Below are 26800 nucleotides of genomic sequence, written 5' to 3' on the forward strand. Positions count from 1 at the left end.
CAAATTGAGAAAAGATTGTGAGTTTCCTTAATGGAAAAACAGAGATTTAAAGAAAAAAGATCCTGCATGCAAATTATACAGGAAGGAAAACATGCAACTTAAGCTGAGCTCTGAACATTTCATAGTGAATATCAATGTTGGGGTCTATAAGGGTCATCATTTTACATTTTAAATAACTGAGCAGAATTTTTTTGGCAGTAGCAGGACTATCTATATTCGGTGTCATTTTACATGTTTGAAATTTAAGCTTTCAGATTCCTTTTTTTTGCCCAGGTTACATTACAGTGCATTTACAAAGTGCACGATTATTGAAATTATTGCTAATTTATGCAAAAACATGTGGTCTTTTTTTAAAAACATCTACTTTTAAACATTTTTTTTTTCAAATTTTACATTAACATTTGAAGAATTGTTTCAATAAAGTTTATGCAAGTTGCCGTCACAGTTTATGTAAAAGAGAAATGTGCTATTAAAAGCAGACATTTAGGTTACCTTTTGTTTTTTGCGATGCATGTTAGCTTTACACATCCTTATTCTCCTGCGATAATTTTCCTTTAAAAGGGGGGTATAGGGTGATCTTTTCATCAAGCAAGACATTATGCCCTGAAAGCTGACTCCAAACCATTGTTGAAAATTGTTATTTACATTTTAATAACAATCTACAAATACAACTTTTTGTTTTAAAGTATTCCCCTCAATCATGCACTGCTACAGGCAGTTTGGTTCCTAATGTTCTAGTGCATTTTTCACCCCCGAGCAGTTTATTTCTCCCCCCTACGATGTCAGATTTATATTTTGCAGAGAAGGGTAATACAACAAACCATCTCAAGTTTCTCTAAGCAGCATTTTACTTTAACCTATTATGCTTTCCCAGAAGGATATTAAAAGCAATCACCTGCCCCCTTCTCAAAACAATTGTGGGTTTGTAACTGGGCTCCCCAAATGCAGGCTACCTTAAAGCAGGTAGGCATCACCTTTAGACAAGGGTTAGTGGTGTTCAAAAACAAAATAAAGCTTCTTTTTTCCTCCTGTTGGTAGCTAGGTCTTGGATTTGTCAATCTTCATTTTGTCATTCTACTTTTAAACCAGCCATTTCAGACTCCATCTGGAGTCTGCAGAACGCTGAGGCTATCTGAAATCTGAATCATTAAACTAATTCCGTCCAGCCCATAAACACTCCTTCCACTTGCCGTTTTGCAGAAGTCAGATTTCTACTCTAGTACTGGTTCAAACTGCTTTCAACAACTTCCAGGGGGTGAAAAAAAAAAAAAAAGTTTTTTTTTCCTCCTTTTTAAAATTAAGCTCACTCACCAGCTTGATAGCTTTTTGTAAAGGTTACAGAAAAACACCATTTTTAGAATGTCTCCATATTTTAAAAAGACCATTAACTTTAGCATTAATTTAAGTTTATTTGAAAGAGAAAAGCTATTTTATTGTTCAACAAAAAAATGACAATTCATCACATTTACTTTGATTAAAAAAGGACTAAACTTTATTGACAAACTGCTGCAGACATTTTGACAAGTTTTAGCTACCTATTTAGGCAGACTTTACACACGTAGCATTTAATCTTCAAGAACAAAGTGGGAGGACAGCGTACAAATCCAATTAGGACTTTAACCTATGTACAAAGTGAAATTTCTCATTTTTTCAGCTGCAGTGTCCCTTTTTATATAAAGCTAGTGTTGAGACACACTTGAACAAGTCACTGGGATTGCTAAATATTGACACCTTTGCCAATTTTCAACTCGCACTGTATTATCTGCCCCAAATATCCTAAAATGAGAAATCTGTAGTTTTACAGAATGCAAACCTACTATCCATTTAATAGTTTCGAATTTCAAACCCTGGGCAATTAGACAGAGCAGTGCAGTGATTTAAATTTGTTCTCGTCTTAAAAGTTCTCCGCACAGAACCAAGCTAAGAACCCCTTTACACTGGAAAAATCTGCTTCCCAAGCATCTCTCAACACCGCGTGTTCGGGGCTAGATTTCAAAACCCACATAAAAGTCAATTTTACAAACCTAATTTTTTTTTAAATCAATTAACTTAAAAAAAAAAACTATTTAATTTGTTAGGAGGAACTTTGTATTAAAATTTAAACTTAAGATTCATCAGCAATCTGCTTTTAAGGAAAGTTTGACAACTGAGCTTACTTTTAAACGGTGGCAGCCACTACCGTTACATTATGATTTTAATTCTTAAAAACAGCCCTGAATTTTGAAATGTAGCCTACTTTTGGGATTCTGCAACTACAACTTTTACGGGTATCTTAAAAACCAAACTTAAAGGTTAACAAAACCTTAATTTCATAACTGTTAAGCAAGCATGTCACTTTTGAAACTAACTTTTTTTTTAAACTCAACTTTTATTAAAAAAAGTACAGTTGTGTTTATATCTAAGCAACAAAGAAAAGCAATCTACACACTTAAAAAAAAAATTTAAAGTTGGTCTTCTAAATCTATTTAACTCATTTTAAAATACTACGTACAGAAGCCAGAATGCAAGGTGAGGATGGAGTGGGAGAAAAGGGGGCCACGAAGAAAAACAGTTAGACAATTACTTGTCTGATGTGGGTAAAGCAACAGGAATCCTGGGAGATACAAGAATCAGTAACAACTGTTTGCTAGTAACTGATATTTTTCCCTCATGTTTTTAATAGCGTCCGTAAGGGTGCTCTCTGTAGGCCCCCTTCACTGGCCTAGCTGGTGGGGCCTTCAGGGAGGGCCTTGTTCCATTCCAGTCATCTTGGCCTGCAAAATAGAGAGCAATAAACGTCAAAGTGCACAGCACACTAACAGGATGAGATGCATGCATACAAGGGCAGCAGCATAACTGCATTGTGTAGCAGTCAGAACACCTGCCTCCAGTTTCAATATCACGACTTTGTGAAGACCAGTGACATTAATATTCCTACAACTCTGTTGGCTCACAGGCCTTTATAGGTCACCCTTTAAGCTTTTATAAGACTACTGTTTATCTACAAGATCCCAGTGTCACATAGCTTCAAGTTCCACAAATATTAAATCTCTACCAAGAACATCTAACTTTGCAAGCATTTAACAAAGTTAACTTGTATGGGAACCCCTTTGGAAGTCTGCAGATATGATACCCCCACTAGGCTCACACTTGAACAAACCTGATACCTTTCATCTATGAACAACCACCAATTAATTTTAGTAGATCTGAAACGGACTCCAATTCCTGAAGCAGCTTTGGCAGTCAGCCTCAGCTAAGGTCACAGCCATTAAAGCTCTTTCAGTCTGTAAGCAAGCTGCATTTTATAATCCATAAACTCTGATTCAGCTGTGCAGGATACTGCTACAAGAAGCATTTTTCTCCTTTTTAAAAATAAAAGCAAGGAAGTCTCCTTGCACAAACCTGCCAAAATGACTAAATCACTACCACTGCTCTGGGATGGCAGTCTCATACTGAACCCAGAGATAGAACAGTGTTTTCTGCCAGTTAGTAGCAGAAGGGTGAGACAGTGACTACTTAGGGATTACATTCTAGAAGATACCTCAACATTCAATGCCTGTCTCTTGAGATCAGGATTTCACTACTCGCTAAACATGGTACCTGCACCAACATGTATAACTGATTATGGTAAAAAGCTTTCAGTAGGACAGCTGAATACTCTCAAAATCCTTTTGCCATATAAATAACTATTGAAACAAGCAAAGTTCAAATCTCATTCTCCTAGAGCTAGCTCAAGTCCCAAATATCCAAGATCAGCTTTTATTAAGCCTTGCGCTTGCAATATTCTTATTTTGCACATCTGCCACTCTCTGCACACGTCACTGGTTTCAGAGGAATAAATATACACCAAGCACTGAGAAGCAAGTGTAACACTCCATTCCACCACCGTGAAATGCATTTTGATTTTCCTCAAAGTGGCCTCCACACTGGCTGCACAATTTATTTTTCTAATTTTGTTTTCATGAAAGCAGAGGCCAAAGGAAATTACTGCGAATAAACAGATTAACTGTGGCAACTTCATGCCGAGTGTACGAGCAGTTTGGCCTTCAAATCTCAGACAACAGCACTGCTCTCTTACCAAATAGAAACACAAAAGCTTCTTTGTGTTGCATAACCAACACAAGAAACAAAACAAGGCATTTAACAGCTATTCTAAATGGAAGCAAGGAAGATATCCAGTGTTACTGACAGCAAGTGTCTATTCATATTAACTCAGACTGATGAGAAAATCTTTGGTTAGGCAGTTGAATTTAAACTCCATACAATGCAAGTATGGACCAGTATGCCACCACAAAGTTAAGCCTCACTTTCTGCTTGCTCCCGAAGCAGGAAGTATAATGCCATCTTAACATTTCATGCGCTTAATCATGGGACAGCTAGAGGTCTCCCTCTGCTTCTCTGAGCCCCGAAAATCTCATATACCCAATGCTAGCCACCTTTCTCCCCTTCAAAATACTTGAGTCCCAAGCCCCAGCAGGAGTACTTAATGGGATTCCCACAAGAACTAATTCTGTACCTGAACTGACTGTAGAGGCTGCTGAAAATGTGCTTCTAATACATCAAGTGGTTGATTCTTGATTCTAATACATCAAGTGCTTTTGCAGCACTTTCAAAAGAAGACCAGAAATCTCGCTCTTTGATACATGACAGTGCAATTCACAATTGGCAAGCCAGAACTGCCTCAGTTTACTCAATCCTCCTAAATTCTTCATGATGCAATGCAATAGTAATAAATCAATATTTTACTACGGCTTCTCAAAGTGTTGTCTCCTATATATGATTTAAACAACAGCATTAGTTAGATCAGACTTCTTGTTCTATATAACCAGCGCAGATTTTGGGAAATTACAAATGGAGTATTTTCATTAGCCAAACATAGGCCATATATACAGTCGCTACAGAGCTCTATCGAGTTAAAGAGAAAATTTAATGCTAGATTAAAATCCATCTTTCAAGCACGTATTTATTGCAGAGTCAGTCTCAGCTGAAAGAGTTTTGAGGATTATAAGGAAGCAGCTGGAGTTGTGCATTCATCCAACTCAACAAAATAATAATCTCTGCAAGCCAAACTACTGTAAAAGCAATGCTGTAGGTGGGAATTCAGACCTCCAGCTGTGGAGTATTCCATGCACAAAACTGACCAATGCTCAGAAACACCCCACTTCTGAAGAAAAAAAGTGGGGGGCACACAGTGGCAAGAACTCCAACATGGCATTCTACTGCAGGTCTTTAGGTAAGGCCACCTCTGCAAGAGTCAAACTAGATATGAGCCTAACAAAGCCATGATGTATGACCTTAGTTTGACTGTCACATAGACCTGTGTTATCTGTGGAATGTAAACATTTTTCCCCATGAAGGCCCCTCCATCACTTTTTGGAACTATACCATCAGCATTTTCTTACTTTAAGACAGAAATTTTAAAGCAAAAAGATCGGATAAACTTCAAGCAATTCCCAACTGACTTATACCCCCTTCTCTCCCTGTCACATAAGCAGTGTGTCCAGACATACCATAAGCTTCATAGGATTCTTGTGCCTCCCCATGTCCATAATCATAATATTCTGTGTCCCTGAAAGAGGAAGACAGGATGCGTTTAAGTTAGTTGCGTAGAGGTGAAAACATTTATTCACAAATCCCAAGAACTGGAGCATTCAAATTCATAAGACCGTCAAGAATAATTCAAGACTTGCTTTGTAGTGCTTGAATTAGGACACCTAAAACCTCCCTACCACTTTGGGTAAGTATGACCACTCCTTTTAAAGGCAGAGCTAAAGGCTAGTGGGAACTTTCTGAAATGTACCTTTCCGCACATGCTGCTTGTTTCAAGCACAATAGAAGCCAACAGAACAAGGCACAACTGGTCTCAAAATGTTATTAAAATAATGGAAACATGTTTAATTTTACCTGAAAATTCTGTAAAAAGTCATGCAGAATTCTCTCTCAGGAATGGGATTAAAGGGGACTGAAAAATGACAAACTTACCCTTGGCCTTGGCTGTAGTAGCCTTCATATCCCTCATAACTCTGCTCCGCATATGTATCATCATAACCCTGAAACAGATAATGACATAAGGATGGATACATGTGGAGGGTGTCATTCATTCTGACTAAGGGAAAGAGCAAAACTGAATTTACTCTGCAGTCCTTTTCAGATGAACTTATCAATCCTAGCATGTCCCAGGGGAACCTTTATCTTGCAGTGAAGTTGAGAACGTTAATCATGTTCACAAGGCATGCCAGAGTCCTCTAAAGTGTCCAAGGCTGCATTATGTCCACGCTATGTCAGAAGTCTCATAACTGGGTTCTCCAACATAGGATTTACAGGTAGACAGAACCCACTAGTTTTAACCAGAGCCAATGGAAAACAGGAGAGAGAGAGAGAGAGAGAGAGAAGACAAATCTCACTGTGATGGGTCCTCAAATATTTACTCTGGTGCTCATCTAAACCAAGTCATTGTGCTGTTTCTAGCTCTTTAAAATGGCAAGAGCAAATATTCTTAGCTTAGCAAAGAAAACACTCAGGGGTATGTCTGTAGTGACAACAACATGTTAACCAAGTTTATTCACATGTTAAAGTAAGTTCTTACCGTAGTTACATGGTCTGAAGACTCCAGTGCTCCCTGCTTCTACAAGCAGCTTTCCACAGAAGTGTTTTGATTGTTTTTTTGCTGGGCACCAGTACTTGTGTTAAAATATAATCTTGGCCACACTTTTGCATTGTAATTATTCCCCTCCAAAAAAAGTGTTTCATTATGGCGCACACGGAAACTTATTAACAGAAAACAATAACCTCACCTCTCAGTTCAACCATTCAGGCTAGTGCTAGCGTTTGCTACTAAGCAAGGGCCATTAGTGCAATTGCTTTGTTAATACCCAACATTTAGGGTATGCCTACGCTGCAATGAGACACCCATGGCTGGCCCGTGCCAGCCGATCCGGGCTTGCAGGAATGTTTAATTGCAGTGTAGATGTTTGGGCTTGGGCTCCAGCCAGAACACCTAATTAAACAGCCCCTTAGCCTGAGCCAGCTGGCATGGGCCAGTCACAGGTTTTTAATTTCAGTGTAGACATGCCCTTAGGATCCGTAAGTAATTGGCTTCTAGCTACTTGGAAAGAGTATGTATTAAAGTTTCTTACATAATCTTCGTAAGTTTCCGGTGCGGGTGGAGGAGGAAGTGGTATTCTCTGAATGCCTGCTGCACGAGCTCTTGGTACGGGAGCGCCCCTTACTGCTGGAGGAGGGGGTACACCACGGGCCACAGTAGCTCCTCTAGCTATGGCACCTCTCACTGGTGCTCCTCGCACCAGAGCCCCACGAGGAGGGCCCACCACACCACGCCCCCTAGGAAGAAAGAGGATTAGAAATAGCCATATATGTACTCTGCAAAAGCCACAATGATTTCAAAATATCTAAGACTTTACTGACAGATCAGTTATTCGTTACAGGTGCTATAAAACGGATAACTGGATGCATAAATAGGATTATAATGCAACTCTGGTAAGAGATTAATGCTGCATAAATACTAGCAATATGGAACATTACCAAAGGAAAATGCAGAGACAACAGCTGAATACCCAAGTAGTCACCACTTCTAAACATCTTAAAGTGTGGCTCTGCAGAGGTTGTCTGGTTACTACAAAAGTAGTCCAGACCTTTTCTTCATATTTATCATAGCTGATCAGGTGAGTAGGTTTGCTAAGGAGAAAGGGAACCCTGGGGTCTTACAAAGTCCAATGAGGAGATGACTAACCACCCTTGAGTACTAAACACGTTTAGACACCAGCAAGAGGCTTCTCTTTTTATCCTTCATTTGGGATAAATGCTAGCTATACTGGCACTGTGTAGCATAGGTTCATCACTGATTTAGTCCAATGCATCGAGCAAAGCATCAGTGTCAGGATAGTAGCAACATCAAGCTTCCACGGGAGTTACGCACAAGCTGCAGATTCTCAGTGCCCCGGAGGACCCATTGACTAGGGATGATGAACCAATGAGCTATAGGTTTCAACTTTAAGTAGTTCTAGAAATCAGATGCGATTTCAGCAAGGTGGTTTTCTAAAGCTAATGCAATTCAGATTACAAAACATTCACCAACCCCCAATTAAAAGTCTTATTACCCCTTTTCTAGCACACTCACTGCTAGAGCATACATGACCATAACTCCCAATTTAATAAAAGCAGCCCTGCAATATTGGAAGTTCCAATATTTGGAGTTCAGACACACACACACAAAAATAATAATTTAACCAGTTTGCTACATAAACAACAAGAATTTCCATTTCCAGCATTAATACTTTTGAAAGTTACCTAGGAACAGGTGGAGGAGGGGGAGCTGCTCCTCTTCCTCGCACAGGGACCCCTCGGCCACGTGCTGGTTCTGGTACCCCATTCAGATAGGACAGCTCCAAAAACTGCTCCTGGCAGATGTCATCCATCATATCCTGGGAAGAAAAGGGACACTAGTATCTAGTCACCCTGTGCTCTGAGGTGTCAGAGATTAACATGTTAGAGCATCAGTTGCTGAAAACTGTATGAGTCACACCTCAAGCTACAGCAGCTGTCACAAAACATCTATAGTCCCCTTTTGAAACATGTGGGTTCACTGCCAGCCAAATGCTTTTGACAGAAAATGCCATGCTCTCCTCCAAAGGCACACTGGAAACTGATCACTGCACCCACACGAAAGCAGGAGCTGGATGCAGCCCGCTGAAGAGTAAATGCCCATTTGCAAACCCAAGCCGTCTTTTCACATTCCCATGAACACAGCACATCTCTCTGCTCCACGCTTTATCTCCCCAGGGGATGTAGCTTAGGGAATCAGCAGAAGATTCTGGTAACTCAGAAGAAGCCATTCCAACCCACTTCCTCCCCAGACACGCACACAGATCAGGTTACCAATACTAGCCTGCCTGTCGGGATTCCAGAGCTGCCACAGCAACACTGCTTCTGTAAACTGAGCTTATTGCACACATCAGGGGCTCCTGGCATTCCTCCATTCTCCTCCCCAAGCTCCCTGAGTGCCACTCCCTTCCATCCTCTATTTCAGAGACATGTTGCAAACCCCAGACCCCCAATGCCAGGAGCCCTGGGTGCCCACCACTCTGCCCCACCCCCAGCCACACCACTCTTATTCTCTTTTCTTCTCTCTCCTTTGGGGTGGTAACATTTTAAACTCAACTGGGACAAAGGAAGAACTCAAATAAGGGGTATTGTTATGCTGGGATGTGTTATTTTCCTCCCTCAATCAATTCTTTTATCTATAGAGAATTACAGAGGTGGCTGAAGCTGTGGTTCTGCTAACCAAAAGCCATGGGCTCCGCATGTCTCCCATTTCTCCCTTTTTTATTTTTCTGGTTTTCACCAAAATCCACAGGGTTCTGCTTATTGACACCCAAAACATTCCCTGAAATTTTGGAATTGATCAGACGTGGCATTCAAAACTGTTTTACATCCAAACAAAGCAATGCCATAAAGTTGCATGCAAGGGCCTTGTAAACTCAGTCAATGAAAACCATCTCCAAATTAAAAAAAAGGCATTAAGTGTTCATATACCATGCCCGGGTATCAGCTGAAATAGGCTGCTTCAAGTGAAACCCATTAAAAGTGAGCTACCAGGACTTTTTCCTGCTAGGTCTCTACAAGGCAATTTCAAGTGATGAATGGAACCCACTCAAGAAATCTATTACCCCACAGGGCATAGCTAAGATTGCTCCCGACAGAAGAGCTGCCATACAAACTCAGACCAGTTTCATCTGCCTAGTCCAATACCCTGTCAGATCAGCCAGTAACAGATGTTTCCTAGTTGGTACAGGAAACCCCAAAGTGGCAATTATGAAGTAATGTGCCTCTAGAAGAAGCTTCTTCCTAAGCTTGACAAGGTGAGTGAGGTAACATTTGTTATTGGACCAACTTCTGCTGGTGAAAGAGACAAGCTTTCAAGCTTATACAGAGCTCCAGCATCAGAGCTAAATACAAGATGGAACAGATTGTTTAGTATAAGTATCTAATACATTGTCAGAGGCCATTCAAGGTGAAGCAGCCAGTTAACTAATATGTTAACTATGTATGCTAATCAGTTTGTTCCATCTTGTATTTAACTGTGACACCAAGTACCCAGACCTGAAAAGCTCGAAAGCATGTGGATCCAATAAAAGGCATTACTTCACCCACTTTGTCTCTCTAATATCCTGTGACCAACACTTCCTAAGCTTGAGCAGTTAGTGGTTTAAAATCTCTTCTTTCAGGGCACAAGTTAACTAATAAACTACTGTATATTCCCCAGGGAAGGGTACCAAAGCCAAGGCTCTATTCTAAAAAGCATCAAGAAACAAATTTGCATACCGGAACAAGGAACTTCTTGACTTCTTCCATGGCATGAGCCATGAGAGCATAGGCCTCGCAAGGTGGTCCAAAGACTTCAATGAAGACATGCAGATCCATATTTAAATGAGCATATTTGGGATCTCCTCCTTTGCGCAGTTCTTCCTCCTGAAATAAAGCATGATTCAACTTCCTAAAGCCAAACAAGGTGCAAAGAAATCATTTTCTTCCTTAATCATGTTTCTAAGCATTGATTAGCAGGACAAGGCTATCTACCCTAAAATGTTCAGCCACGTTTGACCATGGAGGTCAAACAGTAACCCTCTCGAGACTTCAAAACAGGTTTCTGGCATAAGTAATGCTTGTCTTGTGAATGGGGCTATAGAAAAATTAAGTTGTGCCACAGGAAAGAAGCAGAGTCTGCAGTACCAAGAGTAAATGGAAAGAAAAAAGGAAACAGGTGACAGTACCGTAAGGTAAGAACAAGAGACTTCTTTAAACACGAACAGGCCAATTTTCCACCAGAAAATATCTGTAATTTAGTAAGGATGATGTGACAGTTTCTACTCCTATGTTCATCGCTTTCAGAATTGTGATAAGTTTTGTACAAAGTATGCCTTGTGAAGTAAAATTTGTAAACTCATAATTTGCTGATCATTATTGTCCTGGTGAAATATGTGCGGCAACATTGTATGTAAAGATGTACAGTTCTATTGTATGATATTGCTAAGACAGGTTCTAAGTCTCGGGGGGCAAGGACAAACCAGTTCCCCACAGATAAAAAGCTAGGTGTCATCAAAGTCAAATGGGCCACCGACTAGTTAAGTGGCCATTCTTTGGCAGGAAAGAGAGTGTGGGCAAAAAGCTACAGCTTGACGAAGAAACAGCTGAGAGTTCCTTCCTCCCTTACCAGCTGAGATGACTTTTGCACAAGAGAGGGCTTTAAGAAGAGAAAGCAATCAGCACAAATCATCGCTCTCTTCTCTCTACCAGTGACGTCAACAACACTGGATGAAGAAAGCAAGCTGCACTAGACTGAGGCCTTGTCTACACTAAAGGGAAAAGTCGATTTAAACTACGCAATTTGAATTACGTGAATAGCGCAACTCAAATCAATGTAGCTTAGATCTACTTACTGCGGGGTCCACACTACGCAACGCTGATGGGAGATGCTCTCCCGTCAACCCCCCTTACTCTTCTCGATCAGCTGGAGTACAGGAGCCGAGGGAGAGCACTCAGTAGTCGATTTAGCAGGTCTTCACTAGACCTGCCAAATTGACCGCTGATGCTTCGATCGCCGCAGCATTGATCCTCCAGTGAGTGTAGACAAGCCCTGGGGGAGATCCTTATTGAAAGATTCAGGCGGAAAAATTATGGAACTTATGGTGAGTCCTTTCTTTGAATTCACTTAGCTTGTTAAATTAGATATTAGCTGTATTTTACCTTTTGTTTCTTTGTAACTGATTCCGACTTTTGTGCCTCATTACTTGTAATAATTTAAAATCCATCTTTCTGTAGTTAATAAATTTGTTTTACTATTTTATCTAAACCAGTGTGTTTGGATTGAAGTATTTGAACAACAGGATTGTGCATAAGCTTTTCTATTAATAAATGATGTACTTTATTTATATGAGCTTGTATTGCCCAGGAAAGTGATGGGCAGTAAAAGATGCACATTTCTGGGGACAAGTCCGGGACTGGGAATTTGCTCGTGTCCCTCTGCAATATAATTCAGGAGTGACTGACTAGAACAGTGGTCACCAACCAGTTGATCGCCATCGACTGGTCGATGCTGGAAACTCTCCCAGTTGATCGCGATCTCTGGCCACTAAAAGTCTGGTGGTGCAGCGGGGCTGTCAATAAGGCAGGCTCCCTGCCTGCCCTGGCCCCACGCCACTCCCGGAAGCAGCCAGCACACCCCCGCGGTGGGAAGGGGTCGCCACACGCTGCTCCTGCCTGCAAGCACCGCCCCCGCAGCTCCCATTGGCTGGGAACAGGGAACTGTGGCAAAAGGTAGCTGCAGGACTGATGCCTGCAAAGAAGGGCAGCATGTGGAGCCACGTGCCGCGCCCCCCTCCCACATACACATGTTGGCCCCTTCTGGGAGCAGGGTGGGGTCAGGGCAGGCAGGGAACCTGCCTTAGCCCCGCTGCACTGCTGACTGGGAGCTGCCCAAGGTAAGTGCTGCCCGATGGGAGCCCGTATCTCTCCTGCACCCCAACCCCCTCCTGGAGCCAGCACCTCATAACCCCCTCCTGCACCCCAATACTGCCCCAGCCTGGAGCCTCCTCCTACACCCAAACTCCCTCCCAGAGCTTGCACCCCCCACTCCCTTCTGCACCCCAACCCCCTGCCCCAGGCTCAGCAGGGAGCCCCCTCCCACACTCCAAACTCCTCTCCCCCACCCCAGAGCCTGCAACCTCCCCCCAGCCCCCGAATCCTAACCCCCTGCCTGAGCCTGGTGAAAGTGAGTGAGGATGGAGAAGAGCAAGTGATGGAGAGAAGGGGGAGGGATGGAGTGAGTGGGGCGGGGCAGATCCTGGGTTGCACTAAAATTCAAAAAGTGATCTTGTGCGTAAAAAGATTGGAGACCACTGGGCTAGAGCATTCATAATACAACTGGGAGTAATTTGCATGCTGGAAGCTATATGAGATCAGATCAGGAATGATGGCTCACAGCGAAGTAATGTAAAAAGAGCATTCAGGGAACAGCAGTCCAGATTGTACCTTGAGGAATGTCACAGATGGACATATAAAAGAAGTGGTCTCCAAAGACAGCAATGGACTGATTGCTGAACACCTGCAGCTCCCATTAACTTCAGTGGAAATTGTGAGTGTGCTCAACACCTCTGAAAAGTCAGACCATAAAGTTTTAAGAGGCTATTAATGATTTCACTGTGATTTGGCCTGGGTGAACTTTACTGCAGCTTTCAGTAGTATATACTTTGTCATGCTTGGTATACAAGTCAGTGATACTAAACTGGTTTGCCATTAACAGCTAGTCATATTTCTTCTGTGCAAGTGCTTTTTATCACTTCCCTTGTAACTGCTTCCTGCTCTCAGATGCACAGCTGGACTCAAGTCACATGTCAGCAGCAACATTCTTATCCAAGGATTTACCAAGAGCAGTTAGTCTATTCCCCTACAGCTTCCACCTTTTTAGATCACCGTGAAAGAGGTGTTGGTGCTTGTATTAATGCACTGTTGTAACTGCTTCTTCAGAAGATTTTTGGCAGATACAAGTAACATCATTCCCTTTCAAGGGCACACTCTCCCTCCAGGCACTGCTTTGCAATGAAAAATTGTGATGGCACCTTAGACAGTGCCAGTTCAGCTTTAATGTTAAGTGTCTAAATTAATTCAATAGATTCTTACTAAATTGGAAAAAATCTAAAAACGTAAGGGTGACTTGGAAAGTTAAAGTAAAAACTGAGTGAAATCCTAGCTCTGCACTGACTACCCCCATTTAACCAAGCTTTAGGGGCAAGGAGGAGGGGAGCATTCAGTACAGAAATCAATTTCTGTAGTTTCTCCATTCAGAAATCCTCCTGGCACTTTGCTATTCTCTGAAGATAAAGACTGGTACATTCTAGGTTGACACTGCCAGTGAACCTGTAAGTGCCTAGAGGATTTCACGCAGGGGAAAGATTATAAAAAAATAATAATAATAATTTATTCCTTATCTGAAAGCCTCCCATAGCCTGGTTAAGGAAGGCACTAAGGCCATGCCTACACTTCAAAATTATGTTGACTGTACGTCAGGATCCGGCCACCAGTTATGCAAATCGCTTGTGTGCACACTTGGCTCCTTGTGTCAGCATGTGCATCCTCATCAGCAGTGCTTGTCTGGATTGTATTGTCAGTGTGGGGCACTGTGGGATGGCTCCAGAAAGCCAGTAACAGTCGAAGTAAGCAATGCAGTGTGTACACTGACACTGTGTTGTCCAAATTACATTGGCTGTGACTCTGCGCTGCTCAGAGAGGCGGTGTTACTAAATCAGTGTAGAGAAGCACTTATGTCAGCAGGAGCCAAATATAAGTGAAGACGCTTCCACAGCTAGATCAACGCAAGGCAGTTTATGTCAACCTAATCATGTAGTGTAGACCGGGCCTGAGTAAAGAAAGCTGGAATTGCACTCAGTTCTTTAATTTTGCACTTAAGCTTTCAAAAGAAAAGGAAAAAAAAAGTTAGCCTTTGCATCCAAATGCACAGAACGTTTAAAAGAGGACGCATTACCGTAGGCCATATTTTCTGCAAAGAGTTTAGCTCTACCATAATAATTTTTCACAAGATAACATACATGGAGGTAGATATTGTTAGAGCAAGAAAGAAGTCAGCACCCCCGAGTTCTAGTGATTTTAATCTTTGTAAAATGCTTTGAGATCCTCAAGTGAAAGGCCATCTACATATATGGATTTTCAAGCTCTTACCTTCGCTTTGTCTCTCATTGAACCTTTTCCAAGCACAGAGATCTTGGCCCCAGTTTCTTCCTGCAGTCTTTTAATGGTGTTGCCTTGGGGTCCCAAAATCTTCCCAACAAAATTAAACTGATAAGGGAAATAAACAGATTTAGTCCTGAAGCTGAATGAAGTTAATAACGATTGCTGTTAAAACTGCACTGGTAGACCCGGTAACACTGGAAGTTTAACCAAAGTCATCCACGGCCTCACCTCACAAAGTCTCATGGAGATATACTTTAAATAATATTTGTAGAAAAAGTTAGCAACTGTCTGGCATGCTCTTTTTAGAGGTTTTATTTTGCCAGCAATTCATGCTAAATTAACTCACTTAGCCTATTTAATTCTAATTACTAGATTCCAACCATTTTATGGACACCAATTCTTAAGAGTTAGAGGGAGTCTTAATTTTTAAGCATGAAAAGAGAGCTAAAGAAGAAACTCTACCCTGGTAATGAAAGAGCAGAATTACTCATCGACACTTGCATTTTTATCCTGACATTCTAGAAATCCAAAACGTCAGAAATAAGATGCTGTGGAATTTCTTCTATGCAAATTTGCAGTAACAGAGCACCACTCTAGCAAAACTCAGAATGACATTTAGAGAAAGACACTACTCAGTAAGCATAGCATGTAAGATCTTATGTTTACAGGAAGATCAGAGAGATTTGGTCAGTTATTTTCTGGCCCTCACCTTGGGATACTGTTTGACAGGTATCAGAACACGTTCCTTCAGTTTCATGTTCTTGTGGGAAAACAAATCCAAGTAGTTCTCTTCCTCATCCTTCTTTGTTTCACCCTTCTGAATTTTCTCAATTTCTAGACAAGATAAAAATAGTATAATTTACGTTCCTCAAAATGGAACCGACACTTTAGATTCAGTTGCATCATGACAGGCTATAGCGCCCTAAATTCTCTGTAAATATATGTACATTTATAACTATGTGGCAACAAAATTTGGATGTGTTTTTAAAAAAAAAAGGGCAGCCCATCTAGTCTTGTCTGTCTGTGTCTCTACACAAAATCTAGGACTCTAGAAAGACCAAGGACATTGTTGGTTCATAATAAGCAAATGGAATGGTGGACTACAACACGAGTCACCTCAATTGACAGTGAACATGAACCCATAAAATACAATACGTCATCTGTGCTGTTGCCTACCTTTCTTCCAAACCTCATGAATTAATATGGTAAAGAACTTAGTCAGTGAAGTGTTAAGGTTGCCTGATGATAGTTTGTGCCCTTCCAGAATGCTGAGTTTCACAAAAACAAACCTCTGAAAACCAGGAAATACAGAGTTACGGTTAACGCACACACAACCTTAACTCTGCCCCCCTGGAGCTGGCAATAGCCACTGGGAATTATCTGCATGGATTCCAGCAGCTTTCACTGTGTTACATGTAGCTGTATTAAATGGTGGAGAACTAAACTAGAGTAGTTTAAAAGAGCTCTGACTGCTATGAGGAAATTAGGGTCTGAGTCCCCGTGTGTGATCAAAGAAAAGAGGTGACTATGTACCTTGAGGTTCCAGTCTGCATTATTTCAATACAGAATTGCATAAGTTATATCAGTAGCAGAGAAGTGGGGTCTTCTTGCCATGGGTACTGTCAGTAGTGAGGTGGGATATGAAAGCAGTTTGTGGATTTAAATGAAGGGCAGGGGAAAATATAGGTTTAAATGGTATGAAGGGGCTGTAAAAGGGAATGAAGTGGTTGTTAAACTTGACAAGTGTAGTATTCTGTCCGGGGAGCAGGCTTAGTGTTTGAGCAAAGCACAAGTGCAGATATGTGGAAGCAGTCAGACTCTCATAGATGGGCAAGCCCCCACCCAACCTGATACATACAAACATATACACATGAAGGCAAGAAGTGGGATGGGGGGCTGGAACCCCTGAACTCAACTCACATGAGGTGGGGTAGGCAGAGGAGCTCAGACCACCCCATCTCCTAAAATACCCCTCTCCCCCACCAGTAAATATTTGCATCCTTAAAAAAAAAAAATTGTGATAATATTCTCTCAAAATAAAAAAAACTGACATATGATCAATATGCCTTCCAACCTTTTCCAATTTTTTGGCGGGATCTGAACTGACTGGCTGGGTGAGTCAGATTCAAAGGACAACTGCTTATACCCATGAGCTATCAAGCTGGTGTGAAACTTAGAAGGTTAACAATCCTGTAATTCCTCTGTAACATGCATGCTCAGTGTAATGCCTTTTAGATTGTGCATATACTTTTCTATTAATAAATTATGTACTTTATATATATGAGCTTGTATTGTGTCCAGGAAAGTGATGGGCAGTACAAGATGCACATTTGTGGGGACAAGCCCGGGACTGGGAATTTGCTGGTGTCCCTCTGCAATATAATTCACGAGTGACTGGCTAGAACAGTTTAGAGCAAGAGGCTTGTACCATGCTAAACTAGAGAAGCAAAATCTTTTCCAAAAAAAGTTCTTGTGAACCCTTTGGTCACATAGCCCTACGTTTGGACTCCTAACAGAACTCCTGCACCCTCACGAAGCACCCCAAATCTCAAGGCAATCTGAGCAATCAAACTTTAGAAGACTAAAGGCTGTTCTACAATGAAAAGTTAGGTCGACCAAGTTACGCTGTGCGGGAGTGTGAAAAATCGACACCCCTGAGCGATACAGTTAAGCCAACCTAACCCCCAGTGTAGAAAGCACCAGGCCAATGGAAGAATTCTTCCATCGATCTAGCTACTGCCTCTTGGGGAGGTGGATTAACCACAGCAATGGGAAAACCCCCGTTTCTGTAATGAGTGTCTACACTAAAGCGCTACAGAGGTGCAACTGTATCTGGGCTGTTGCAGTGTTTTAAGTTTAGACATTGCCTTCGAAGAGCAGAGATTTAAACAGAAACCTCATCTTAATCTTAACCATAGCAGGGCTACCGCTCTGCCATAATACAAACTTCATCTCTGAGTCAAACAAAGCACCCACCTGCAACCTCCTACTGCCCCAGAGGAACCAGTCCCAAAACTTACTAATTCTTAGAACGCTCCCATTTCAAGAAGGCAACCCCCTGGGAATTAGGTCAAATCTGTTTAAGGCCTTGTCTGTACATGAAAGTTGCACCATTTTAATCCAATTTAGCTAAACTTATTTTGGTTTAATAGTTGCTTATTTCAGTCTATCCTAAACTAATCCCTAATAAATTTAAAATAAAGCAAAATTAATGTGTCCACAAAGGAGTTTGTACTGGTTTAATTAAATTGGCTTCCAATTACATCTTTAATTAAACCAGTGCAACTTTCAGAAGCCCTAAATATGTGGCTTTCAATTGTATTAGCTCAATCGAGTTGTTTTAACAAGACTGAAAAGCCAATTTAACACTTGTTAAAATGCAGACCATTACGTTTGGAGGCACATTAACTGACTGTGTTGTACCCTGGAGGGAAGCCTGAGCTACAACATGGCCATCTAACAATCTTCAAACATGTTAACCTGCACCTCAAGAGTCAACAGGGCTTTTCAATCGTGTCAAGTCATCACAACTATAAAAACTTTTTTGGCTTTCAACACATGACCCTAGCTTTTAGTCTTAATTTGTAGCTTTTATAGCTAGCCAATTATAGTGTGGTGGGGAAAGAAAGATAGTGCAACAGACTGAGATGAAAGCACAGTACAGTCTTGGTCAGAAATTTGGCTAGAAGCCGAAGCACCTTTGTGAAATACTGTATAAGTAAGTCGATCATCAGGGTCAAAAACAGGGATCTCAAACCCAAAACACAAGGGTAGGGTGACCAGATCACCCAAGTCAAATATCGGGACGCCGGGGGGGGTGGGGGGGGTGGCAAAAAAAAAAAACACAAACAAAAAAACAACCACAACAACCGCTGGAGGGAGGCCCGGGAGACTCAGGGGAAGCGCGGGGCCGGGGTGAGTAAGAGTCCGGCCTGGTCCCGAGCAGGCAGGACTCAGTTGGGTGGTAGGGAGAGGAGGGGGGCGGCCCGCGGTGCCAGGCGGCGGCTGTTCTCATCCCCGGGCAGCGGGACTCGGGAGCAGCCGCTACTGCAGCAGCCCAGGCGCGACTGGCCAAGGGCTGGGCGCAGCGTGCACGCTGCTGGGTCCCCACAGCAGGCCCCGGCTCGGGGGGTTCGGGGGCGCTGCAGCCGCCGAGCGCCATGGCCGCTTCCTCCCCCGCAGCAGTGGGAGCTGCAGCAGCGGCTGCTCCCGAGTCCCACTGTCCAGGGGGGAGAACAGCCGCCACCTGGCCCCGCGGGCCGCCCCCCTCCTCTCCCTACCACCCAACTGAGTCCTGCCTGCTCGGGGCCAGGCCGGACTCTTACTCACCCCAGCCCTGCGCTTCCCCTGAGTCTCTCGGGCCTCCCTCCAGCGCTTGCGGAGGGGGGAGGAACGGTGAGCCCGGGGAAGAGGCGGGGATTCGGGGAGGGAGCCAATCGGGGGAGGAGGGGGTGGAGTCGGGGCAGGGGCGCGAGCACTTCCGGGCTCCAGGCTCCGGCGCATTTCCTTAAATATCGGGACAGTCCCGATAAAATCGGGACGTCTGGTCACCCTACACAAGGGCCACATGAGGACTAGTACATTGGCCCGAGGGCCGCATCACTGACACCTTTTCATACAAAGATACAAAAGTCCCCCCCCCTTCCATGAGGCCCCGCCCCTGCCTCTTCCCACTCTTTCCCCAAAGTCCCTGTCACAACTATGCCCCCTCCCTGCCCCTATTCCAACCCCTTCCCCAAATCCCCGCCCTGCCCCCCCCCTCCCCTGAGCATGCCACATCCCCGCTACTCCCCCCTCACTTCTGCAAAGTCCTAAGCACTGGGAGATAGGCAAAGGAGCGGGGATGAGGCGCATCCGGAAGGGCGTGGGGTGAGGGGAGCTATGGCTGGCCGCATGTTTGAAACCCCAGGTCTAAAACCCTGACATCCTCCTAACTGTGGACAGAGCTGACACTTTCAGTGAAAGGTGTCACAGAGAGAGAGAGAGCGTGCCCAAAGAAGGGGGGAATCACATGAAATAGGAAACTAAACAAAAGATTAACAACTCATTCTGGAAGGCCCTCATACCACTGTGATGGGCCCAGTACAAGAACTTAACAAAACAGAACTCACTGTTCAATGGGTCTTTCCATAAGCTTTGGAAACACCAAATTAAAGTCCAAAGGATCAGCAGGTTTTCAAATGGGAGGATACAAATTTGTATCCTTTAAAGAAACATTTAATCAGGCGATGGTTAAACACCGTAATTATTTTCAAATGGACACTGTCGGTAGAAATAGCAACTCAAAGGGTTTACTTAGGGGCACACCAACACGTCATGCACTAACTGGCCTACTGTGTGCCAGCAGGGTCTACACAGGCCAATCAGCATGCAATATGGTGTGCATTAGAATGGGCCATTCTGCCCATCAAGTCGTGAAAGGCCCTTGTATCACTTGGAGGGAGGATGAAATAATCAACACAGCATCAGCTGGAGATGAAAAATAAAAGGGGCACTTCCAAGCACTGTGCTACCAGCTCCTGAGAAAGAGACTGACTCCACATCAGGTAGTACTATTGATTCTCAGCTACTTGGATGGAGGCGACTGTATCTCCAGAGAAATCTGCTTTTCTTTGAAGACATGTAGGATGGAAAGGAAGCAGCAGTTATGGTCTCTTGTCAAAGTTCACAGGACCCATATCAAGTAAATGCTGCGTAAGACATAAGAGCTGTGGAGTTGGGCACATTAAAGACTCCAAACCCTGTCTGAACCAGGCTCCTTGAGGTGAAGTTACAATGCAATAGTACCCACTTATCTTGAAACTGAAGAAAATGGCACTGGACATAGATTCTGAGGAACTGTGGGCCCTATGGTACCAAGTCGCTCACCCACAGTGCTGAAGGATCAGGAGAAATGGAGGAACTGATCCAACCGAATATTTGGGGGTTATCTGGGATCTGCACCTGATGTTCAGTCTTCTGAACTCTTCAATTGACCTGTCGACTGCGTATTATTTGATCACAGTCAAATATTGTTAAATATTTTAGCAAGAATGCCCTGATGTAGGTGGCAGCCTAGCTTTTTGATTGCATCATGGTGCCACAGAACTTCAGTTCATTGTTCCACATTTTTCTGAGTTACTTAACTGAGTTATTTTAACATTTTTCGTAGTAACGCATAAGCATTTAAGGCTAAGGTAATTGGAGACCATAAAGTCTTATTCTTCTTTTGTTACTGTTCTAAAAATTAGTGCTTTAAAATTTGATCATTTTTGACAATATTTGACTGATCAAACGTCCAATACTACATAGGCACTTTGCCAAAAGGAGTATATCTGCCTCAATGGAAATGACTGATCTGAATGGCCCAAATCTAAGATGTCTTATCCTTTGTAGGATTCCTAGGACCCAAGGAAGATAAAAGACACTGGAGTCCAAGCAGGATCTCTGTCAAAGCCATCTTCCACAGCCTCTGGAAGTGTAAAATGTGCTTTCCCTGATTCATATGAAGAATTCAGATCCTTTGCCATCACAAACTATTGAGAGTAAATTACTTTATAAGAGAATGAGTCTTTAGATGTTACATTGGCTGAAGAAATTGTACAAGCACAACTCTTAGACTATAAATATCCTTTCACAACATAAAAACTGCTCTGAACACAAGCTCTATTTTTTCAAAGTCTCTTGGCAACAGCATGACAACTGTATATATTTAGGGCTGGGGTAATCTTGTGAAAGTTGCAAAACAGCACTGAAACTGAAGACCTTTGTTTATTCACTAACTAGGTTTCAAGAACACAGCTGCAGTATTTAAATTTTCCCAGTGACTTCAGACCCTATCAGAAGAGACACGCTTCAGGATGAGATTTAATTTAGTTTCTATGCTCAGAGCTTTGACTGACTGGCATGTCAGACCCTTTATACATTATCCAATCTAGTAATCTGCTCATGTAATCCAAACCAAACTATGAATGATAGGATACCTAAATTTCACTTATGACTGTGCAGATATACTTAGACGAATTGAACAGAATTTTAGAGTAGGAACTGCAAATGCTGTATGGTGAATATTTTTGAGAAAGTCACCCAAACAAAGCCAAACTGGGGCACCGCTCAAAGAGGGCAGCGTTAAGGGTGTGTCACAGGCGTAGTGTGTACTTTAACTCTTCACTTCCTCCATTTCAGAAATTTAGCCACTCTCCACTTTCTGGAAGGGCACAAGTTACACAGAGCAACCTTAACTCAGGAGAGCCCCTTGCTCAAATGACCCCAAATTTGGACCACTAACACTACCCCGCATTCATGAGGCACAGCAAATGTCCAGACAAACTGAGTGAATCATGAGGATTTTAGAGCACTTAGAGTAATTAAGCTTTAAACAGAAAGAAAAGCTCAATCCATAGCAGATCTGGCACTTTGCTGTAATACACCGAAAGATATTTTGTAAATGTACTGAGGATTTATATTAAATATTTCATTACACCACTCAGTAATTAAAAAGTTACGCGTGGTGAGAACGCCATTCTCTGTACAAGAATTAGCAAATTTGTACTGCACCCAGAAGGTTTCACTTCACTAATACAACTCTGAAAGATATTTCCTCTGCTGTTGAAGAACAGTTGGTTGAAGGGCACATTAGTGGAAGTATTGTTATAGGCTAAAATATTATAAGACTCATCTTTAAACATTGTTTTCAGGAAAACATGATTTTTTAAGAAGACCACTTAATTATCTTGGGAATAATATATATCTAATTTATCAAAACCAAGAGGTATACCAGTGGCACCAAGATACAAATTCAGAACTGAGCCACATTAAATCACTTGTACAAGGAAGATTACAGCTTTAAATAGCAGGTTTCAGAGTGGTAGCTGTGTTAGTGTGTATCAGCCAAAACAGTCCTTGTGGCACCTTAGTCTCTAAGGTGACACAAGGACTCCTCCTTGTTTTAGCTTTAAATAACAGTTTCCTAGTTTTACATGAAGAGTTGAAAGGAGTGATGCCAATATTAATATAGTAGATATATTACAATACCATATTATAACTGCTTTCTAATAATGCAGTTTATGAAGAATTGCATTAGTATCAAACATATAATTTTAAACGCAATAGACCTAACAAGAGGCTAAATTCTACTCTTCTTGTCTAAAATAAATATGACATCCTGTATATGTTAGTTTACACGGCCTCTCCACCTTGTTACACACAGGAAGCTGTTAGCGTTTTAACTTGTTCTAATTTTTAAACCAACTGTGTTTCAACACAGCCCTGTCTACTTGATACAGATACTGAATGTGACTACAGTGCAGCTGCGCTGTAGTGATGTGGAGAAATCCAAGCCAGCAGGCGATTGGACAGTGATGATCAGGGAAAAGAGTGCTAGCCTAGTCAGAGAACAAAGACTGCCATGCCATTTCCATTTAGTTTCATCAGAGGCATGACACAAGCTCTAATACAGATTTTCACAGTGGTGAATTAAAAAAACCACAATCCCATATTTTAAAGGAATCGGAATAGAGACTACATAAAAAACAGTTTACTACCATTCTCTTTAGTCTCCTCTCCCCCAAGGATGGAAAGGGCCAAGATAATCACACTTTCTTAAAGAAGAAAGTTCTAGGTTCGTGTTTAATCCCTCTCAATCCACGAATTAACCATTGGGACTGGAGGCCGTCTAAACAATTATTGATCTGTGTATCTTAAAACTACCAGTCCGTCCAAAGTACATCACAGCAGGAGCAAGCTGAACTATAAAACTGCCCCCTTCCGCCTTGGCGATTTAACTTCCCCCTGCACTGCTTAAACCCTGCAGACGAGGCAATTTACACGGCAAACAGTTCCAAGGCCAGAATAAAAAGGCGACCGCCCCCCCCCCCCAGCTCAGCCTCTCTCCACAACTTCCCCAGACCCTGGCCTCTGCCCCTCCTCCCCGCACGAAGACCAATCGATTGCGAGAAGGAGAAGGGCCCGAAGGGAGGGAAATGTCTGGCAGGCCGGCCTCATGGCAGCCAGGCTCCGGGCTTCCCTGCTCCACGAGGCTCCGACCTACCGAGAAAAGCCAGTCACCTCCCGGGGACGCAGTCCGAAGAGCGGGGCACTCGGGCACCGTCTGCGCTCAGCCCGATCGGGGAGCAGCTCTGAGCGTCGAACAAAGACCGGGGCCGGGACCGAGACGCCACAGCCCCTCCCGCGGCTTGTCCTGCGGGCGGCCTCGGGGGAGAAGGGCGGGTCTGCGCCTCTCGGGGAGCGCCCGCTCCCATCCCCTTTGCCCCATGCCAGCGGAGGGAGAAGGACCGGGCTGCCCAGCCGGGGCCTGGTGCAGCGTGGGTGGCTGGTCCCCCCCTCCCCTCCTCCCACGCTCCCCCCCCCCCCCCCCGTCTGGGCCGGGTCCCGTCCCCCCATCCCTCCCCCCGCCTCCCGGGCCTATTTCCCTTCCCGGCGCTACCTGCCGTCAGCAGCTGCATGGCGTGGGTGAAGGACGGGTCCAGACTGTCCTTCTCGGCCATGAGCTCAGGCAGGTACTTGTTCTCGGGCTCCATCTTGACGGTGGCCCCGGGCAGGAGCGGGGTGGGCGCGGCGGTGGGGGTCTGGGAGGCGGCGGCGGCCGTAGCGGCGGGCGGGAGAAGCGGCGGCGGCTGGGCCCCGGCCCCTCGGGCTCCGCCTCGGGGCGTCCGGCGAGGCCCGGGCGTCCCTTGTCTGGCGGCGGGGCCCGGGGTCCTGCCCAGCCGGGCGGCGGGGTCCTCGCGGCGCTGCATCCGCGGAAAGAGGGGGCGGGGGGGCGGCCGAACGAGCGGGGGGACCGAGAGGGCGAACAGGGTTGCCGCGCACCGACCGCCGGGACTCCCAAGACAGGAAGTGAAGGGCCGGAAACACCACCACCGCCGCCGCCAACAGCTCCTCGCCCACTGCGCCTGCGCTCCCGCCGCCGCCCGCTCCCGTGCGGCGTGGACGTTCGCACACCACCCCCGTCACAGAAGGATCAAGCACTAAGCATGCGCTGCCGCCTCCGTCGAGAACAAAGCGCCGAAGGGAACTGATGCGCATGCCCAACCGTCGCCCGGTGTCGTCTGTGCGCACGCGCAACCTTCTGCCCGCGAAGACAAGCGCGCGAGACTCTCGTTGCGCACGCGTCGCGCGTAGCGGCGCCTTATTAAGTCACAGCTCCGCCGACAACAAAGTACCAAGGGAACTCAATGCGCCTGCGCAGCACGCTCACAATCAGGCGAGGTACATTGCGCGTGCGCAACCAACGCCTTGAGTCGAGAACAAAGCGTCGGCCACACCTCAGGGCGCATGCGTATTGTATTCTCTTTCCGCCTCCCCGGCCGAAAACTCAAGGCGTAGCGTAGTGGCCTTACTGCGCATGTGCACCTTCCTTCCCCTTCCCCCCGGCCCTGTGGCGTGTGCTCGCGAGTCCCCGCGCGATCTCCGAACATGCTGCCGTGCGCATGTCCCGAGGCCTGGGGCTGATGGCGGCACGTGGTCGGGAGAAGGGGAGCCAGGGCGGGGACTGGGGTGCGGGGCGGGGACAAGGCATGAGATGAGCCAATGGGAAACAAACAGCCCCGCAGACACTGCTGGAGCCCCGGGGCATGGGATCGAGAGGGGGGGAGTGGCCTAGAGCCCGGGGACAGGGGTTGTGGGTATGGGGGTGTTGTGGGGATACTGGGGTGGCAGGTATGAAAGGTGTTATGGAGATACTGGGGTGGCAGGTATGGGGGTGTTGTAGGGGCACAGGGATTGCGGGTATGGGGGGTGTTATGGGGACATTGGGGTGGTGGGTATCAGGGTGTTATGGGAATACTGGGATGGCAGGTATGGAGGTGTTATGGGGCACTGGGATTGCGGGTATAGGGGTGTTGTGGGGATACTGGGGTTGGGGGTGTTGGGGCACAGGGATTGCGGGTATGGGGGATGTTATGGGGATACTGGGGTGGCAGGTATGAAGGGTGTTATGGGGACATTGGGGTGGCAGGTATGGGGGTGTTGTAGGGGCACAGGGATTGCGGGCATGGGGGGTGTTATGGGAACATTGGGGTGGTGGGTATCAGGGTGTTATGGGGATACTGGGGTGGCAGGTATGAGGGGTGTTATGGGGACATGGGTTGCAGTTATGGGGGGTGTTCTGTGGACTTTGGGGTTGTGGGTGTGGGAGGTGTTCTGGGGACACAGCGGGCAGAGTGTAGGATGGGACAGGAGTGGGAAGGCTAGACAACGCACACACAGGCGATGACATTTACAGCAAACCAACCAAAGAAAAGAAAACCACAGCTGGAGGGTTGGTGGTCTAGTCCTGAACTCGTGCTGTCCTGCCTAAGCACTTGCAACACGTATTGAGCCGGATGTTGCCTTCTAGGGACACTATGGTAGATACAAACATGACCCCTTGGCACTCTTGCCAGAAGGCACTACAGTGCCTTGTGTTCTCGTAGATTCCAGGTGGTGGAGTAATGTAGTTTTGGAAGCAGATCTAAGATTCTTGGAAGAGGGGATGTTAGAGGTTGATCCAGTTCCAATAGGGTCCAGCTACAAAGGCTTTGCAGAGCACCATAGTGAGCTGTTGGAGATGAGCTGATTTTGAATGCAAGGGAGGAAGAAGAGATACTACAGGAAGCAGCTGACTCTGTTGGGAGTTTATAAATCCCACACATAAGGAGGTGGTGACGGGAGGCCCAAGGCTGAGCTAACGCGGAAAGAACTCTCTCCCTGCAAATCCTCATGAAATCCAGTAACGTTGCTGAGTTTGACAGCTTGAGTCTGGAGTGCCTCAGGAGCATCAGTACCAACCTCAGGGGAAGAAGCAGGGCACACACCTCAAATTGGTTGTGAGTTCTAAACTTAGATTTCACCAACTAAGTAGCAAGTGTGAACTCCACAGGCACTACAGTAGCCTTAACATGGAGTCACAGACAGTCCCCTGGGGTACTCCAATCTATCTCACCACCCTCGTACGCTTGCCTTTGTGATAGATGGTCCCTTACACCAAATATCACAACAATATTCATGTTACTCCCAGTCTCAAAGGACCAGTCACTTACTCCAGCTCTTTTAGACCTTCACCAAAGACAATGCTAGCCAA

General features: G+C 44.7%; 1 protein-coding gene across 1 annotated transcript; it reads right to left on the reverse strand.

Annotated features, from left to right (window-relative positions):
- Nucleotides 1-1469: 1469 nt before the first annotated feature.
- KHDRBS1 (KH RNA binding domain containing, signal transduction associated 1) lies at nt 1470-24622 on the reverse strand. Its single transcript, XM_005302202.4, has 9 exons — nt 24167-24622; nt 15452-15576; nt 14731-14847; nt 10321-10467; nt 8287-8420; nt 7116-7320; nt 5962-6029; nt 5490-5548; nt 1470-2753 (listed from the first exon to the last, which is right to left on the reverse strand). The coding sequence occupies exons 1-9, from the start codon at nt 24474-24476 to the stop codon at nt 2656-2658; spliced, it is 1263 nt and encodes a 420-aa protein (XP_005302259.1). The 5' UTR covers nt 24477-24622; the 3' UTR covers nt 1470-2655.
- Between the last annotated feature and the right edge of the window lie 2178 nt (nt 24623-26800).

This window comes from Chrysemys picta, chromosome 23, assembly GCF_011386835.1.
Source record: "Chrysemys picta bellii isolate R12L10 chromosome 23, ASM1138683v2, whole genome shotgun sequence".
Taxonomy (NCBI): domain Eukaryota; kingdom Metazoa; phylum Chordata; order Testudines; family Emydidae; genus Chrysemys; species Chrysemys picta.

Excerpts from the sequence above, each read along its gene's own strand:
- KHDRBS1 (XM_005302202.4), bottom strand. The coding sequence starts at position 24,476 with ATGCAGCGCCGCGAGGACCCCGCCGCCCGGCTGGGCAGGACCCCGGGC. Across the intron at positions 8,421-10,320 it reads TCAAGAAGTTCCTTGTTCCG|GATATGATGGATGACATCTG; the intron begins GTATGCAAATTT and ends TTTTCTTCCCAG. Across the intron at positions 6,030-7,115 it reads CGGAAACTTACGAAGATTAT|GGTTATGATGATACATATGC; the intron begins GTAAGAAACTTT and ends TATCTGTTTCAG.